Source organism: Crocodylus siamensis, chromosome 1, assembly GCF_052110815.1.
Source record: "Crocodylus siamensis isolate JL-2025a chromosome 1, ASM5211081v1, whole genome shotgun sequence".
Lineage (NCBI taxonomy): Eukaryota > Metazoa > Chordata > Crocodylia > Crocodylidae > Crocodylus > Crocodylus siamensis.
In genome coordinates, this window is record NC_143395.1 from 369211661 (window position 1) to 369229658 (window position 17998).

General features: G+C 39.6%; 1 protein-coding gene across 2 annotated transcripts; it reads right to left on the reverse strand.

Moving 5' to 3' along the window:
- Positions 1-343: 343 nt before the first annotated feature.
- NEK3 (NIMA related kinase 3) lies at positions 344-17486 on the reverse strand. Of its 2 annotated transcripts, none has more exons than XM_090026774.1 (16): positions 17223-17486; positions 15641-15883; positions 14704-14797; positions 14420-14517; positions 12305-12388; positions 11323-11390; positions 11122-11208; positions 8261-8315; positions 7110-7310; positions 6682-6751; positions 5816-5850; positions 4738-4831; positions 4159-4302; positions 2361-2495; positions 1632-1758; positions 344-721 (listed from the first exon to the last, which is right to left on the reverse strand). In XM_090026774.1, exons 2-16 carry the CDS (start codon positions 15755-15757, stop codon positions 655-657), a joined length of 1476 nt encoding a protein of 491 aa, XP_089882900.1. In that variant the 5' UTR covers positions 15758-15883; positions 17223-17486; the 3' UTR covers positions 344-654. The 2 variants fall into 2 exon arrangements, with proteins under 2 accessions (XP_089882900.1, XP_089882891.1); XM_090026765.1 differs by having other exon boundaries at positions 5816-5853; positions 17223-17485.
- Between the last annotated feature and the right edge of the window lie 512 nt (positions 17487-17998).

A 17998-nucleotide genomic window follows, 5' to 3' on the forward strand; every position in this document is an offset into this window, starting at 1 on the left:
TCAGGATGCGAGTGGGCAATAGTGGAGACACTTAAGCATAGCCATGGTGTGAACCTCCCCATCTCCTTCAGTAGGTGCTGCTGCCAGAGAACCAGGGGGATATTTTAACGGTGTCATAACGTATACAATAAACGATAGCCAGAGCAGGTACTGCATACACAGGCAGCCCACGGGGTCTGCAGGTCTAATCCAGGCTGGGGCCATGCCACTCATCCCGCCCATGGGCCAGGCTCACATCACTTGTACCCAACATCTAAACTTGCGTTCAGAAAAAGCCATACCCATCATACCCACGGCACTGCCTTCCCCAGGCCCACAGAGACAGTCTTGGGTTGAGCACATGTTCACAATTCAGATTTCTGAGCAACAAAGGCTCAGCTTGGTATTTTATTACGCGCACGCCTCTTCCTCTCACTGTATGGAAAACATACACATCACCCTCACTGCTTTGACATCAACCAACTAGAAACCTACAGTGGATTAGATCGGCTTAACAAGTGCTCCTTAGAGGTTTTTAAGACCCCCAGTTAGACAAAGTTTTGGCTGGGATAATATAGTTGGGAAATGGTCCTTCTTTGAACAGGGGGTGGGATTAGATTAATTTTTTTTAAGTGTTATCTTCTTCAACTACACAGTAATAAAACAATCTTCCATTCACTGTATTTTGGCCATTTTTTTCAGTTCGGCTACCCAATCTGGCTCTTCCTCCTCTTCAAAGTCCCTAAAAAAAAAAATGGAAATTTTAAAAATCAATCAATTTTCAGAGCTAAAAGACGACAATCAAATGCTGTTTTACTATACATTCTCTTTTACAATTATCCTACAGACTACTGCAAAATATATTTTTGAACAACCCAATTATAAAAGATTCTTCCTTACACCTTTGAGATTAAGGAACTTTCAGTGAGAAGTTTCACTAGGTAGAAAAAAAAAAGATGAGGAGCATATCCAATTGACTACAAACCTATTTCACATGCTGTTACTCTATGAATTGGTTTGCAGACAAATTATAGCAATACCTACTCGCACAATATTCTCTAAGCAAGAGAGGAACATACACAATAAAAACTGAAGTGGAATGTATTGAGCCCCTGACAAGAAAAACACAAACTTCCGTCCAATGCAGTAGGCATCCGTGTTCAGACTTAGTTGATGCATGCTTGTGCTGAAATAGGCACAATCAGAATAAGGCTGTGGCCATATACCAAAAATACAATGAACAGCTGAGCAACAAGTATATGACAACTCTCTTTCAAAAAGCAGCTATAAAAACAAAATCTTATTGCAAGTCAAATCAGACCCTCAGCAACAAATCCTTTACATCAGCAGGGATCTGCACGTGCGTAAGGATCCATCACTGTTGACTTGACTGGAAGATCAGGACATGGGATGGAAAGTCAGCACATAAACACATTTACCAACAGCAAACAGCAGCTCCTGTATAAACACGGTACTAGAGATTTTATGATTTAACAGAATTTAACTGAATTAGATTCAGGGACTTAAATGCTCTCACACTAAAATTATTTATCACAAAAAGACCAAGAAAAGTTATTTTGGAACAATAAAGTTAAAGAATCAAACAAAACCACAAGAGTCGGATATATTTTTCAAGCTGTGTATGAACATACGTGTCTTCTTCATCAGATCTAGGTTCAAGTCTTTCAGAATCTGTGACAATGGCCTCAAGGTCACCATCTATTTCATCAGATGCTTTGGATTCATCAGAAAGCGGACCTTTCAGTAAGTCTCCTGAGGCTTTGAAGGCATATTAAAAAGGTAAGAAAAAATTGTTTAGTTTAAGGAATAAAAGGCAAAAAACAGAAAACTAAAGTGTTTCAAAGTCAAAATTAAGTGCCTTCTTCCCAGTTTCCCTCCTACAACTCAAGTTTTAAATGCTACTCCAAATAGTTAGCAGGCTTTAATTACAAGCTATTACATATTTAATTAAATGAACAGGCAAAGCTAGCAAAGCCATTTGAAGGGAGAATGCCATATAGATCAGAATCTTGGACCAGTTTTCTGTGCAAATAATCTGAAGTTTGAGCTAAATAAAAAACAACTCTATTGAAATACATTCTTTTATCTCTTCTTCCTTCAGGAACCTGTGTTCAAGTAAGGGTGTTGTACACATACCCACACATCAAGCTGTTGGTGAAAGCTCTGAGTCTACATACTTGCAGTTTTGTGGCAAAATTTCTCACTTGTTTTTAATAATTTAAATGTTAATAATATTTTAAAAATAAAACTTCTGTGATGTTGAAAATAAACTACATAAATGTCATTAAGTTTTAAAACCTGGTAATAATACAGATCTGATGTTGCAAAAAAGTCAGGTTGCCCACAGACTAAGGACCTACCTGCTTTATAGATTGTGTATGTTTTAAATGCTAAGCTAATATCAGCACTCTCAAGAATGTTCATCAAGGTTTGAGGAGTTTCTTTGATCCACTGCTTACGTGGATTATTTTCACTGTATTTTATGACACAACCACCTAGTTAAAAAAAATCACAATCAAATCATTAATAAACTGAAACACGCTATTTACATTAAATAATATTATCCACATGAATTAGAGAGATTCTAATAGAGAAATATGGAAAGTCAGGAGGTTTGAGAATGGAGACACGGATCTTCTTCCCAAGAAACTGTTCTAAAGGATACTGAATTAAGACTGATGATATAGACAATACAGAAGAGTGAGAGTACAAAAAGCATCAAATTTTGGATGCTGACAGGGTGTCGGGAGAAGCCATGACCTATCGTGGGGGCCCAGACTCACTGAATGGATATCCTGTACCTCTGTGAATCTCAAGGGCCAATTCTGCAAGAGAAAATTTCGCTCCCATATCAAAACAACCCAGGGAAAATGTCACAATTCAGAATATGTAGAGTTTCCTTTTCACTACTCTGACATTATTTACCTGAGATTTTTTAGTCTTCTCTGTCTGTTAAAATCTTGATTTCTTAATATAAATATTAATGATAGTTTTCATATTTACATATGTAACATCCCTCATCATGGCATATGCAAGTTTAAATCAAAATATTCTCACAAAAAAGGGCCTTTTCTAAAATGTTCACTCAGCTGAAGTGTTTTTTCCTAAAGAATGTTACTTTGAAGACAAAGGGTGCATCTACACGTGTGCTTTACTGGGGAGCTAATTAAGTACCTCCACAGTAAAGCTTCCCTGTCTGCACATACGCCTATATTAACATACGCCTATATTAGGGTGCAGTAGGAGTACTGTCAAGCACAAATATTATCCTACAGCAGAGTAGCTGCATGCACTGAAACACACATGCAGATGACCTGGCCTGGCTGAGGCAAGAAGCTGCTACAGTGCAGGGCTAGCCCCACACTGTAGCACCCTTGTGCCCCAGCCAGCCTCTCTGCAGCATGTTGAGCTGGGACCCTGACCCCCAGTCCCCTTTTTAGCTGGGGCTGCTCCACCCTGGCTCAGTGTGTTGTAGTCCCAAGTGCACATGTAAATGCTGGACCTGTCAGCACTAAACTCTGGCATGAACTGCACTGGAGTTTATTGCTACGTGCTAATTGCACATCTAGATGCACCCAAAGAGCCTGACATGTCCAGAGTTTACACCATTTAAGGCTTTGTCAATTACTCCTGCAAATTAACTGGTAAGTTCGGAAGCTGAAGTACATATGCAATCCACACCCATTAGACTACACTACTCAAACGAGGTACAAGTAGATTTTGCCCAAGCTGAATCTTATAAGTGCCTGTAAGGCTGGCCCAATGTAGAGTATATTAAAACTGATTAGCCTTGCGTAACAGCACCTTAACTGTGGTACGAGTACAAATCACCCAGTCAAACGGAGACAGTGATCATTCCACAACTGCTGTTGATATCAATGCTGCTTTGTTTTTGTTTTGTTTTTTACTTCTGGCTATCTCTAGCTCAGCTGTAACCTGACTGAGATGTTTCTCTCACACATTTTCAGTTTTTCATCACTTACAACATTTAATGCTTAGTGACATGGTGGTTTTCATCATTATTAGGCACCCCTTGCAAACTGGGCATTTTAAAATGATGTAGTTTTGGTTATTTTAAACAAGACCATGAAATAATGCACATAATAGTTGTGTGAAAACATACACAAATAAACTGTAAATACATTTAATTGATCTTACTTTTCTCTTCCTCGGCTGTAAAACTAGAAGAAAGCAAGGAGGCACTTCCTAAGACATTTACCACTGCACTGGGTGCACCTCTTTCCCATTGTCTTCTCTGGAGATGTGGCAAATCAGTATTTCTTGTGAGGACTTCATATTTTTCTGCGTAAACCGCCATGAAAAAGAAATAGGAGTATAACTTGTCCATGTAAATGACTATAGTGAACAAAAAAGTACCTCATCAATATTGAGACTGAACACCACTGATAAATTTGGATCCAAGAAGCTCAAAGTGGATGCAACTCCAATGTGATATCTAATATTTGTTTTTACTGCATCAATTATCAACAGACTGCTTTTTGAAAGTTGCAGGTGAGGTTTTAGGCTCAACTAATCAGTAAAATGATCATATTTTTAAGAAGCTGAATGCAGATGCACTGATGCCTTTTTCTTTGGATTCAAAGTATTGTGTATTTTGCATATATATATTAATGATATGTAGATGCTGATCTGTACATGTCTATGTATATAGATGTATATACAGCAGAATGCAATAAAGAAGAGAACTCACAAGCCTTGGAATACTGCATACATTACCCTCTTTACTGGAGCCTCTTTCCTTCAGTGTTTTTCCACTCAAAATCTTTGTAGTGTTCTTCAGATCCGAGTGGCTCCACTGATCTTCATTTTGCTTTAAAAGTTTCAAGAACAGTATTAATCATTACCTACATCGTTAGAACAATAATTCATACATGTCTTTTAATTATTTTCATTTTGCTACATTCTGAAAAATTAGACAGTTAACATTTGTAAATTTACAATTGTAACCAACCATACAGTGATATAAACAGGCAATTGCGCTGCATTTATTATATTCATTTCACAGCATATGCCTCTTCATAATAGGCTATCTTGATATCTAACAGAAAGCTTAAGTTTAATGACTTCAGGCAACTTATGCTTTGCGCCTTTTTTGCTTTAAAAGGCAGTAACATAACAAAAAAAAGAGTCACTAAGCTTGGAGAAAAACAGGTGCACTAAATAGGAAATTTCCCATATTGACAGCTCTGTTAAGGGAGAAGAAATGCACCCCACTGGCTAGAGGTATCATTTCTACTTTGAAAAATACAGTCACTAGGAATGAAGTGCACACTGCTAAAATTTACTCAGAAGTTGTTTTCAGCCACTTCTGACTTATTTCAATTAAACTACCTTCATGCCAAATCAAGCATGGACATGAATTTTCAATGAGGATCATATCTATGCCAAACTGTTTATGCGATTGTGGGGTCAATTTATATTTAGTTTTGAAGCAAATGGAATATGCATTTCTATCCACTATTCCATACTTCAAAAATAATTAAAGGGATGTTCACCAAGACTAAAGTAAAACTTAGTAAACTAGCCATGGAATATATCAGCCCCCAAGCACTTCTGCAAGCTACATGGGTGTAAAATTTACATTGTATAGGATAACTTTGCAAGTTTACCTACAGCAGATAGGGTAGTGAAATCTTTATGTAAACATCATTACAATTCACCTGACTGCTGATCTAGTAGGCTATGGCTATTAGCCAATACACTAACTAACTTGCAAAAACAATCTTGTATAGCTTTAAAAAAAACCCACAAAAACAAACAGGAATTGTATGTCTATTTGTATTTGAGTACTTACCCGAGTACTGTTTGCTCCACCACTGCTTCTAGCACCTGCTAAATTAATGGGCAGATTCAAGAATTAAATCCAAATGTTTTACAAACATCTGGTGTAAACTGCTGGTCATGAGGGCCAGCCACTAACATCTCTGAAACAGAAATTCTGAAAGAAAATTCTATGAAAGCTTCTTTCCAGTTCTATCAATATATCTCAGTCCCAATTCAGGACACGACTGCTCTTCCATTCCCCCAAATCTCTCTTTGAAAGAAAAGCATTGTCAATTGTGCTATGACTAAATCAGAGATTTAAATGATAGGCGAATACTGACAGGGAAGAAAAATATCACAGTATATGAACCAACTTCTTTCACAGTAAAAGGCTGGTAAACTAACTAGCCTTCCCAAAACCAAAATGTCTCACCCCTGAAGAAAAAATATTCAGCTGCTTTGTGAATTCAGAAGTCAGGATCTGAAGCCAATGGGACAAATTCAAGTGCTCAAAGTTATGAACTAGCAAAAAGGACTTAATTTAATTCCGATCTCAGAAGAGAGTAATACTATCACCATTGGAGATAGAAAGGAGAGTACCGCTTGCAAATAAAATAAGTGATTCTTACTTTGTACTAAAGAATATTTGATATATTGGTTCTCTTTATGGTAAAGAGTAAAATTGTAGCCTCCAGAATCAAAACACCTACTCAGCTCTACAAACTGAAACTAAGTAGCTCACTAATGCCTTTAAAATGCCATATTTACAAGTTTTTATTTTGATTCAACAGTATAATGTGAACATCATCTTTAATATTAGGATTTAGAATAATGCATTTCAGAGTCACTTTTGATAGATTTTTTAAAAGTATTTAAAATCTTTTTTTGAAAAATTACCTTTTGTATCTCCTCTATCCCTTTTGTGCCTCTTTGGTTCCTTTAATATTTGTTGAATCCCAGCTGTCACCTGAAAATTGGATGCAGATTCAATCCACTACACATATTTTGCATATTACTCAAGGTTTATGTTAAAATAAATTAACAAACAGAAATAAATTCATCTTATAATTAACAAAATAAAATAAAATTCCTAAAATAAATGAACAGGAAGAATGATTTATTTTTTATTACAAATACATCCTCAAAATTCACCTTTCTGAGAATTTTGTATTTTTAACACTCTTTGATTACGGTCCGATACAATAGTACTGGCATCATTTTTCAATAACATGACATGGCAATACAGATATCTGAATTAGCTTCTAGAATCTAGGACCTATTTTTAAATTCTGCTAATTGGTGATAAAATAAAAAGTATACTATACCTCTGCTGGCAAACAAGTTTCAATGAACTTGGCTAAGCAGCCTCTTGCAAGAATAGTACTGGTCGAAGGACGGTTCTTGGGATTTCTCTTAAACATCTGTTTTATTAAATAATGAAGTTCGTAGGAGTAATGAGATGGAAGTGGATTGTAGGATCCTTTACATATCTTAAGGATGAGATGTTTCCAGCTATTGGCTTGAAACTACATTTAGAAAAAAAATGAATTTTAAAGTCTTGACAACTTGAGGGAAAGGGAGGATTACAAGTTGATTTAACACAAGAACAATATTAATATATATTACTACCTCTAGTAATTATCTACTTCAGCTTGAATTAGCTAATTTAAACAGCATAAGTGAGGTTTCCTAAGTGTATAACAATGGAATGTAACAATCCTCTTTTAGGTTTTGCAAAATAAATAGCACTCAGTAGTATTTTTAAAAGACCTGATTATGGCAATTGTTAAAAGAAAAATAAAACTTGGTTGCAAAATCCTCCTCTCCCAAGAGAGTAGATGCTGACAGAGATTTGAAAAGTACTGATCCAATACTTGGAAGCTGCTTGAGAAAGATCCCCTAATCCAACATTAGAAAGTGTCACTTTCCCATGCAGATGTGAAATCTACTAGTACCCACTAATGACGAGGAAACAGTAGGGACAAAGTTTCCTATTGTCTCCAAGGGTTCTTCCTAACCTATTTCAGAGAAGCAGCAAGCCAAGAAACTAAAATCTGCTAATCAGTAAACATATGACTAAAACCTATTTCACCTTTACATGTTTAAGTAGCATGCATGCGTAACTGCAATTTCTTTTTCTTATGCACAGTTTGGAATCTATTTGCTGCCTTCTGGTTATGCAGACACCCAGGTAGAACAGAAGCAAGCCAGGCACATGAATAACACTAGATAAATTCCAAAACTTCACAGAAAAAGCAAGATGTGGGGTGGAATAGGGACAATGTGTGTGGCCAGGAAGAGGAGAGCGCTGAAATGACCCAAGCCCCCAATGGCTTTTCTGCAGCTTGCATTTAATTTTAATTGGAAAAAGGATAGTTCCTACTCCATTAGGAAGTTATGGAGAATTCAGTACTTGGAAGTTAGTACAAACACAACAAAATTAGAAAAGCTTGACAGGGAAAAAACCCCCACTTACTGGATGTTTAAGAGTACAAAGCTCATATAGAACACATCCCAGGGACCAGATGTCACTGCAAAAATACACAAACACGTCAAAACAAGAAATGTTTCAAAGATTTCAGTTCAATTAATTATGCATGTGTTCAGCTATATGAAGGAAATAAAATAAATGTAAAATAAAAATGGACAAAGAATTATAGACTATATGATATTACGCTACATATTCAGCTTCTTCGGTGAGGAAACTAAAGATTCTTGCTTATCTTTAGAGACCTACCTAAATCGTAATGGAAGTGCACTGCACAGCAGCCCCTTTGATCTTGCTCTTTTTGTCATGTGCGCCTCCCCTGCAGCTGCTGATTGGTTGGGTGGCCCTGGTCACCTCGCTGTTCGCTGCCGACTGCCCAGAAGGCAAAAACTGCAGTTTTTAAGCACTTCACAGTTTTTGCCTCCTGATGCTGATTGGCTGAGGGGCCCCAGCAGCCCTGCTGCTCGTTGCTGATCAGCCCAGAGGCAAAAATCGCAGCGTATGTAAAACCATGGTTTTGCCCTTGAGGCCAATCAGCCAGTGGTAAGACCACTGGGGCCCCTCTGCCAATTGTGTGCGTGTGTGCGCGCACGCATGTGGTACATGGCGAGAAGATAAAGATTAAGGGAGCTGCTACCACGCACTCCTGCTGCGATTTAGGTAGGTCCTACTTATCTTATCTGACCCTGGTCTGGAAGACAACTTAAGAAACTCAAGCACAAGGGTGGGCAATTATTTTGGCTGGAGTACCACTTAAGTTTTGGTGAGCTGTTGAGGGCTGCATGGGTAGCCCCGCCCCTGGACAGTTGCCCTGCCCCTTGGTCACCATACTGGGACCAGAAATCCTGCTCCCTAACCCCTGACCTTTGTCACCAGAAGTCCCTCCCCTTGACCCCTGGAAGTACTCTGGGGGGGGAGGGGGGGGGAGAGTGCCATCTTGGAACCATAAAACCAAACAAACATCACACATTAAAAGTCAAACACATACTCTAACATATTTTAATTTCATTACAAAAAATATTTGTCGTGATTTGTGTTTGTGTATTATATATAGAGGGGACTGCATAATAACTCAAAAATAAAAGTCTTTCTCTGGTATATTGTGTGCGGGGTGCGGTTGAGGGTGCGGGTATGTGTATGGCAAGGTGTGGGAAGTGTGGGGGGGGATGTGAAGGAGGGTGGGGGGGTGTGGCAACCCCCACACACTCCCCCACAATGGTGAACAGACCCCCTGTGGCAGCAGCAGCAGGCAGGAGTGCTTGGGGCTCATGGCTTAAGTTAAGTCACTGTATTTTAAGTTGACCTAGTACATGTATACACACCCAATGAGGCTAAGCTAGGGGGAGGTTAAAAAAACAAACAAACAAACAAGAGTTTGCAATTGGGAAAAGACAAAAAAACCTCATGATTTTGAGACCTGACTCATGATTTTTGATCTTTCAGAACTGGCAAAAATACACTTTAGATTACTGAACAAACACACAACCTAGGCCTTTTCATTTAAAAACTAAGATCAACCCTTCCAATATCAGCCACCCAACCAACCTATAGCACTAGAGGTGCACCAGTACATTGGTCCACATTGTATTGGCACTAATAAAAGGAAAATTGACAATACTGGCAATCAGCTTTCTTTTGTCTGATGTGGTTGAAAACGACGACCGATAAATGCTGCGTGCATGGGCACAGCCTCAGCAGCATGGAGAGCAGCTTCCAGTTGGTAAGTCTGTTATGGGGAAGGGCCATGCAGGGGGGGAGGGCAGGGCATAGAGGACCCCCGTGGTGAGCAATTGAGTGGAGCTGGGAGTCTTGGGTAGGTGCAGGCATTGCCCAGCTGGAGCAGGGCAGGGTGTGGAATGGAGCCAAGTGGAGGAGGAAGGTGGGGCTCCCACCGCTGTATACACCCCCTGGGAGAGGCACGGAGGACATGTGCCCCCTGATCTGTGTGAGGCGAGGGCGGAGCCAGGGGTGGGGCCAGGCTGGGGCTGCACTTGGGGCAGGCAGCAGCAGTGCTGGAAGGGGTGTGGGGGGGCTATGGCAAATTCTGGAGTGGTTGTAGCCCACCCCATAGCCACTGCTGCCCACCTTGAGTGCAGCCCCAGCCCAGTCCCACCTCACTGGGAAGAGCCCAGTGCTGCCCCCAGCCCCAGCACACAGTGGCAGTCCACCCTTGCCCCATGCACAGATCGGGAGGCACACGCCCCCCATGTCTCCCTTAGTGGGTGTATGCAGCAGCAGGAGACACCCCCTGCCCCATCTCACTCCACGCCCCACTAGACGAACTGCTCAGGGCTCCATCTTGCGCCCTGCCCCAGCTGAGCAGCACCTCCACCTGCCCCAGCCCCAGCCCCACTCCCTTCCACCCCACAGGGTAGGGTTGCCAACCCTCCAGGACTCTAGGAATTAGATATAAATCCCCAGGAGATAAATGATAGGGCATTCATTAAAATAAATATTAAATGTTGAATCTGATTTATATAGTAGTCCAGTGGGTTTTTAAAATGTAATCATAATGTGCATTTGCCTTCCTGATGTAAAGTTATTATATCATATGATGAAACTCCTGGAATAAATTCAAAGAAAGTTGGCAACCCTACCGCAGGGGCCTCCATATGCACCCCCCATATACTCCTCCCCCGCAACAGGCTTACCAGCCAGACACTGCTCTCCAAGTTGCTGGGCTGCATATCAGCAATCGGATTGGTATCAGCCATTATGGCTCATTAATAATCAGCCATCAGCATCAGCCCAAAAAATCTTTGTTGGTTCACCCCTATATAGCACAAATATTAAATAATATGCCTCATTTTCATCATTTTAGTTATTTTCATAAGTAATTACGTGCATACCTTTTGTTGTTGTACGGCATGTTCTCCCATATTTCTGGAGGCACGTAATAAGGAGTTCCCACATAAGTACAGGCATATGCTGTTGCGCTTGCCAAATAAAAAAGAAAGAAAGATATAGAAAAAATAGGTTCTCTGTAGTAATTAAGCAATAGTGAAAAAATATAATTTAGTTCCCTGAATCCAGGGGAAATGTCCACATACTTTTTAAGAAGACGTGCAGATCCAAAATCTCCCAATTTTACTTTGCCATTTTGAGTAAGAAAGATATTCTATATTGCAAAAAAGGATAACAGTTTATTTACTTTAAAAATATCTAACAAATGTTTCTGCATTTATGCTATATAGATAACATAGTAACTAGTACTTTAGAAGCGCTATTAGAGGCTAAGCTTAGCTTAGAGAGGAAACTGAAAGGTTAAGTCACTCTCCTGAAGCCAGAGATTCCCTAGTACGGGGTGGGCAACATGCGGCCTGCGAGGCCATTCTATCCGGCCCGTGGGGCCCCTAAAAAAATGTAGAAAATTAATATTTCTCTGCCCTTGGTTCCTGTAAAAAATTACAGGAACCAGAGGCAGTAGGACCCAGGGGAAGCCTGGTGGGCTCCCACAACAGTGGGCCTGCCTGGCTCCACCCCCCAGCCGGAAGCCCCAGTCAGGGTTTCTGGGCTGGGAACACGTGGCTGCCCCATGCAGGAAGCTCAGGTAAGTGGGGAACCCCCCAGGCAGGGAAGGAGTGCAGGGGCGGGGTGGGGGGGAGGGAGCAGCCCCCTCCCTGCCCATGCCCGCTGCTGCAGCTGCTTGCAGCCCGCATAGGGCTGCCTGTGCCCACTCCGGACAGCCCCACACAGGCCGAGCGATGCCCCCCACCTGTACTGCACAAATCGTTTGTCTGGTTAAAGAGAATTTTGAACTAAGCACCTGGTTTCCCTTACCATTCTAAACTGTCTACAACTAGGCAAAACATTTCTTATCAAGGATTTGGAAACAGGAACAAAATGACAGATATTAAGCCTGCAGCTGCTCCAAGGTTAGTCTATTTAAAAAAAAATTATGGGAAGAACAGTTTTCATGCTACATTAGAGATTTTGCAATGAAACACAGCACTTGCAGAGAACAAGTGATTTCAAGTAGAAGAGGACTTGTTAGTAAGTTGTATTAACAGCCATTAAACATGTTCCAGTCACCTTGGACTTGATATCTCTGTGCAGAACACGTTTGTCATGAATGTATTTCACCCCCAGGCACAACTGTACAAACCAGCAAAGGATCTGCAAAGAGTGTTACAAGAGTAAAATGATATGTATTATGCACACTTCAATGACGGAATAAAAAATGAGAGACAGCAAACAAACATACTGTATTAACAATATCTACAGCAGTGGCTCTCAACTTGGGTGTGATGGCACCTCAGGGTGCTGCTTGACCCCACTTAAGGGTGCCATGATGTACCACAGCCCTGTGTAAGGGGCATATGTGAGCTCCTCCTGCATTAGCATTCTCTGATAACCTTAAACCAGGCAGGAGAGCTGGCTTGTGCTGCAGCCCTTCCCAGTCTACATCCTCCAATGCTCCTACTGGAAATAGAGGCGCGCAGGACAGTTTCTGCCTCTGTTTCTGCGGAATGCCATGCAGATTCAAGGGAAAACACAAGCTGGCTTTCCTGCCTGCTTTAGGGTTATCAGAGAGCCCCAATGCCCTGTCTGGCTGTACACAAGAGGTGCAATGCAGTAGCGCAAAGCTGAGAACCACTGAGCTAAGTTGAGAAAAACAGTTCTCAACTGGAGATACTGCCATATTCAAAAAGGTTGTGGAGGGGTGCCCTGACTCTGAAATGGCTGAGAACCACTGGTCTAGAGCCTCCCAACTCAACCAGTCATAAATTTAAGGTGACTGCAGACTATACTGCATAAAGATTTAACTGCTAATATATGTGACTTTTTAATGTGGCAGGTAAGATGCTCATTATTAGCATAAAATGAGGTGTATAGCCAGTGGAGAACACTGTTCTATTCAATAAATTATGTGCACTATAAATTATGATTTCATAGTAAATTGGAATATTTAAACTGTAACAAGATATTACATTCTTTTTAAAAGAATAAATGTTCTTTTTAAATATACTCAGTAGACTTTTGGGGAATAGTCTGGTATTCTAGCAACTGTAGATAAAAAAACACATTCTGGCGTCCAGTTTTAACGAAAAAGATGCCTCTAACTTGACACTACAGAGTTTTAAATTCATGCTGCAGTAAGGTCATTTTATAGCCATAGAAAGGTTTACTTTGAGGCATGGAATATATTTTATTATAGTGATGATGAATATATGAAAGGTTTCATAGTTCATTAATGTATTTTATTACTTCATGATACGATAGCATTTGGCCTTGTGGAGGTACCCATTTGTATTACAAAATGCTTCACTTGTTATTCATTTGCTATGTAACCTCATAACTTTAACTTATAGTCTTGCTGGTGTGTTCAGATACTTAACAGAAACATGAAACTCCATTTTTTTTTTTTTTTTATAGTCTGTATGTTGTTGGTAAATAGCATAGAGCAACTCTCATTATTGCCAATTTATTTTGTTGTTATTGCCACTGCCCTACATTAAGTAATGGTTATTCAGAAATAATGCTGGAATTATACACACACACACACACACACTCACTCTTGTATATGTATATTTGTATAAACTGCACTAATTCAAAGGTTATGGTTATACGGAATGATTAGAGAGAGAGGTAATGCTGGAATAAAACACATGCATACACACACACGTAATTCCAGTATTAGTTCAGTAGAACCATTCTGTACCTTGGAGTGGTACCACTCTGACTTGGAATGGTTCTATAGAAATTACAGTGTGTCTGTGTGTTATTATAGTCCAGCATTATTTCTGTATAACCATAACCTTGGAAATACTGTAGTTTATGTAGATAACCATACAGACACCTACAGATACGTGTAAAAACATAGTGTTGCCCCTGTAGCTACTCTATGTATGTGCTTTGATGTCGCGCTATATTACCACTACTGCTTCCTCCCATACTGAGTTTGCCATACTACTGATTGGCGATTCTCCCAAAAGCCATATTTAAACACTTATTTTGGACAACAGTACCAGAGAAAGATGTTATCCTCACATACTTGACAGAGTACTAAGGAAGAACACATTTAAAACACTCTTGGACTACCTGGCAATCAGTCAATCTCTTTTTAAGAAATATGTACTATGTGATTTATTATAAATTCACATTAAAAATTAGTAATGCCTGCTTTTAACTTATGTTCTTTCTTACCGTATCTTCAGGAAACAATTTTCCTCTTTGGCGTTTAATCTTTTGCATTAGATCACCATCATCACAATATTCCATCACAATATACAGATGTCCATCAGCTAAATTTTAGGAAATTTAAGATTAATTAATAGTTAGCATGCTAAATATTTTATAAGTTATGTAGTAACAATGCACTATGCATTTTACAGATATAAAAACAAAGTCCCCGTTCCCAAGAGTTTACAAGCTAAGTAACAGGTCACATGTCAATACTTCAAATAATTATTTGAAAATACATACATTACCTTCAAATGATTCCTTATAACCAACAATATTTGGGTGTTTCATTTTAGCCAAGAGAATAGCTTCCTTCCTAGAGTTCTCTACATCAGACGGAGACTAAAAACACATTGTGAAAAAGTTCAGTTTTTATAAATACTGCCCTAATAAATCTTCATACATACAATGTTATTTTAAGAATCAGATTTATGTTTGAAGTGCTGTACTTCATTTTATTTTCTTGACATGTTTAAAAAAAATTTAGAAACCTGAACAATCCAAATGCTTGTGTGAAATCAAGATGTGAAAAGTAGCTAAAAAAAAATATAACCTACCCATAATAGTTTCACTAGAAAAAAGACTTACGTCTATTTGTTAAGCCCTTTGGATGCATCGCTTCATGATTTTTGGAATAGGTGACAATTCACCGGCGTTTCTGTCCAAGGATGATCACATATCAGTATAAAACTGATTTCCATCTGGGTGAAACCAAGACCTCCAGCAAAAATGTGCTTTGAGCTGTTTGCTAAATGAAAAGCAAACAGTCTGAAATCATTAAGTTCTAGCAACAAATCGGAATACCCGACTCCTTGCTCCTTTTACATTGAATTAAATGCTGAGGCTGAAACCCTGGCACCAGTAAAGCCAATGGGAGCTTTGGCAATGACTTTAGTGGAACCAGAATTTTACTTGGTATGTCCTCCTATGTGACATACATTAGAAAATGTATGAACCACTATGAAAAGTCTTCACTTATTACCAGTAAGATCCCAGAGTACTTATTAAGGGCTAGATTAAAAAGTGCTCAGACATCTCAACACCCAATGGAGTCACTGAAGAGTGGGTTCTAAATTCTGAAATGTTTCTATTTCAAGAACAGACTTTCTCTGCCCACATCAAAGAGTAAGGTGAGTTTTTCATAACTTTTAGATAACAGAAACAGAAGTAGAGTAGAATCCTTACCTTGGGAAGTCTTATTTCCTTCATTGCATACTTCTGGCTGCTGGTTTTATCACAGACTAAAAGAGCTCTCCCAAAGGACCCCTCTCCAAGTACTTTCAACACAGTGTATTCTTCCATATTTTGTATTCCCGGATCTCAAATAGTTCTTTAAAATGTTGTATTTCACAGGGATTTCTTCCAAACCTTATTGTGAACTTGGTTCATTTGCTTAAAATTTTCAGCATTGCTTTTGTTTAGTGCTACCTGTATGAGAGAAAATGACAAAGTAACAATAAATGGGCAATAAATATATAATGGCAGTTCCAACTGTTCAGCATTATCCCAAATTTTATTTTGTTTAATTTTAACATGGCTTAATTGAATATATTTTCAGTGAGTGCTACCACTCACTATGTGGTTGTACATTAACAGCATCTTGTACCCAGAACTCTCAAAATCCTTTTAAAAACCATGAACATCACACTGTAATGGATCTGTGCCATTTTTACAGTTTCCTGCCACTCACCATCATCTTCCTCTACCTCTGCTGTAGCTGAATCCTAAGCAGCTGGGTTTACAGACAGAGGGATATGAAAAACAATCATATTTTTTCAAGCATGGTAGCAGTGTTTTGGTAAATTATTTCATAAAAACTTGCTGGTATGGTGTGCTACAAAAGGGGTATTGGAATTCACCTAGGATAGCCCTGATACTTCACTGATACACAGTTCAAACAATCTTAATTCAACTGCAGAGGATGTCCATATCAGTTTGTATACATGTACACAGAACAGCCAACTGAATTCCCAAACTGTATTTATATCATGCAATGAAGAAAGTAAATTTAAGGGCTTGACAAGTTAACTGAGTGGCCTAAAGGATACAATTTATACTTGCCCAAAGAATAATTAGTAGTTGTAATAATAGTTTTAAAATAAAAACCACCCTTCCCAAGACAAGGCATAAGTTGTGTAATAAATATTGAAAAAGATTATTACAAAATGGGATAAAACAGAGTTCACAAACCACCTTACAAAGCATGTCACATTTCATCTTGGCATACATTGCAGAACAGAAACATCTAGCAGGAACACAGTTCAAAACATCACAACTGGCATCACAATTTCAGTAAGAGGCACTGAAGGAGATTTTAATTTATTCTCACAGAGAAAATAAAGTCAGCATGAGAGCAGAACTGAATAGTACCAGGCAAGCTTAAGAAGCCAATCTTTTGCATTCTTATCCTCAACGCGTGTATAATGCTGGGTTAAACATAACTGACCTCTGTCTCTTCCCAAGTTATAAGATATAATGTATTATTCTCATTTAAAAGAAAAGGAGGGAAAAGAAGGAATTATATCAGACTCAGACTCAGCCACAATTTTGCAACATAAAATAAAATGTTCTAAAACCCTAAGATTTGTATTTGTTCACTTCGCAGCTGCAGCTGTTACTCCTTTGTGTTACAGCGTTATTTAAACATTAAGCCTCTTCTTATAATTGTGTACTGTGCACACCTGTGATGCAGTGAAAACATTTAGCAATAAAACCGTAAGCAGAATGGATGCTGGCTCAGTGATCCCTGCTTGCTTTCTGCTATTACCTGGATATTTCTTCAGCCTCAGTTGAACGATGAGCCTTCTTTGAACTGCCTAGAGGACTAAAACCAAGTGTTTTGCTTCTCTAAGAGCATGGAAAGGCTTACAAACACATCTGATGTGGGGGCGGGGGCAGGTCAGTGACCGGGACGCAGCCCAGCCCGGGGCATCGGCTCAGCAACCAGCGCGGCCCAGACACCCCCCGTCCCGCGGCGGCAGGCCCCGCACCCGCACCCCAAGCAGCAGCTTCCGCACACCGCTCCAGGCCCCGCCCCGAGGCGAGCGGGCGCGGCAGTCTCTGCGGTTGGCGTTCCCAGGCCGCACGCGGAAGCCGCGCGGGAGGGCAGCCCTTCCCGCCCTCGCCGTTTTGAATCTGAAAAGGTATAACCAATAATTTCATGAAGTGGAGGAACAGCAAGGCTTGACTTACTTTCCAGTCATGAAATCTATGTCTAAGCTTCAAACAGCTTTTGAACTAAAGCTAGCTGTCCTCAACTCAAGTGTTTGAGACCCTGCTTTTAGGCCTTACCTCTCCCAGCAAGCCTACTGGAGACAGCTTATACTGGCAAAAGGCTTTTATACTTACAGATCTCTAACAAAATATGTTAGCATGTCAGCAGAGATGGTTCTTTTGCCTCAAAGTTTAGGGTGGGTGTGGAAAGAGGACTGATTCTGCCTTCCAACAGATATTCTGACAAAATTTGAATTTATGGCAGATGTATTAAGACTGGACAGTTTTAGATTTCCTTTTTTTCACTGCTTCTTTATGCATTTTTGTTGT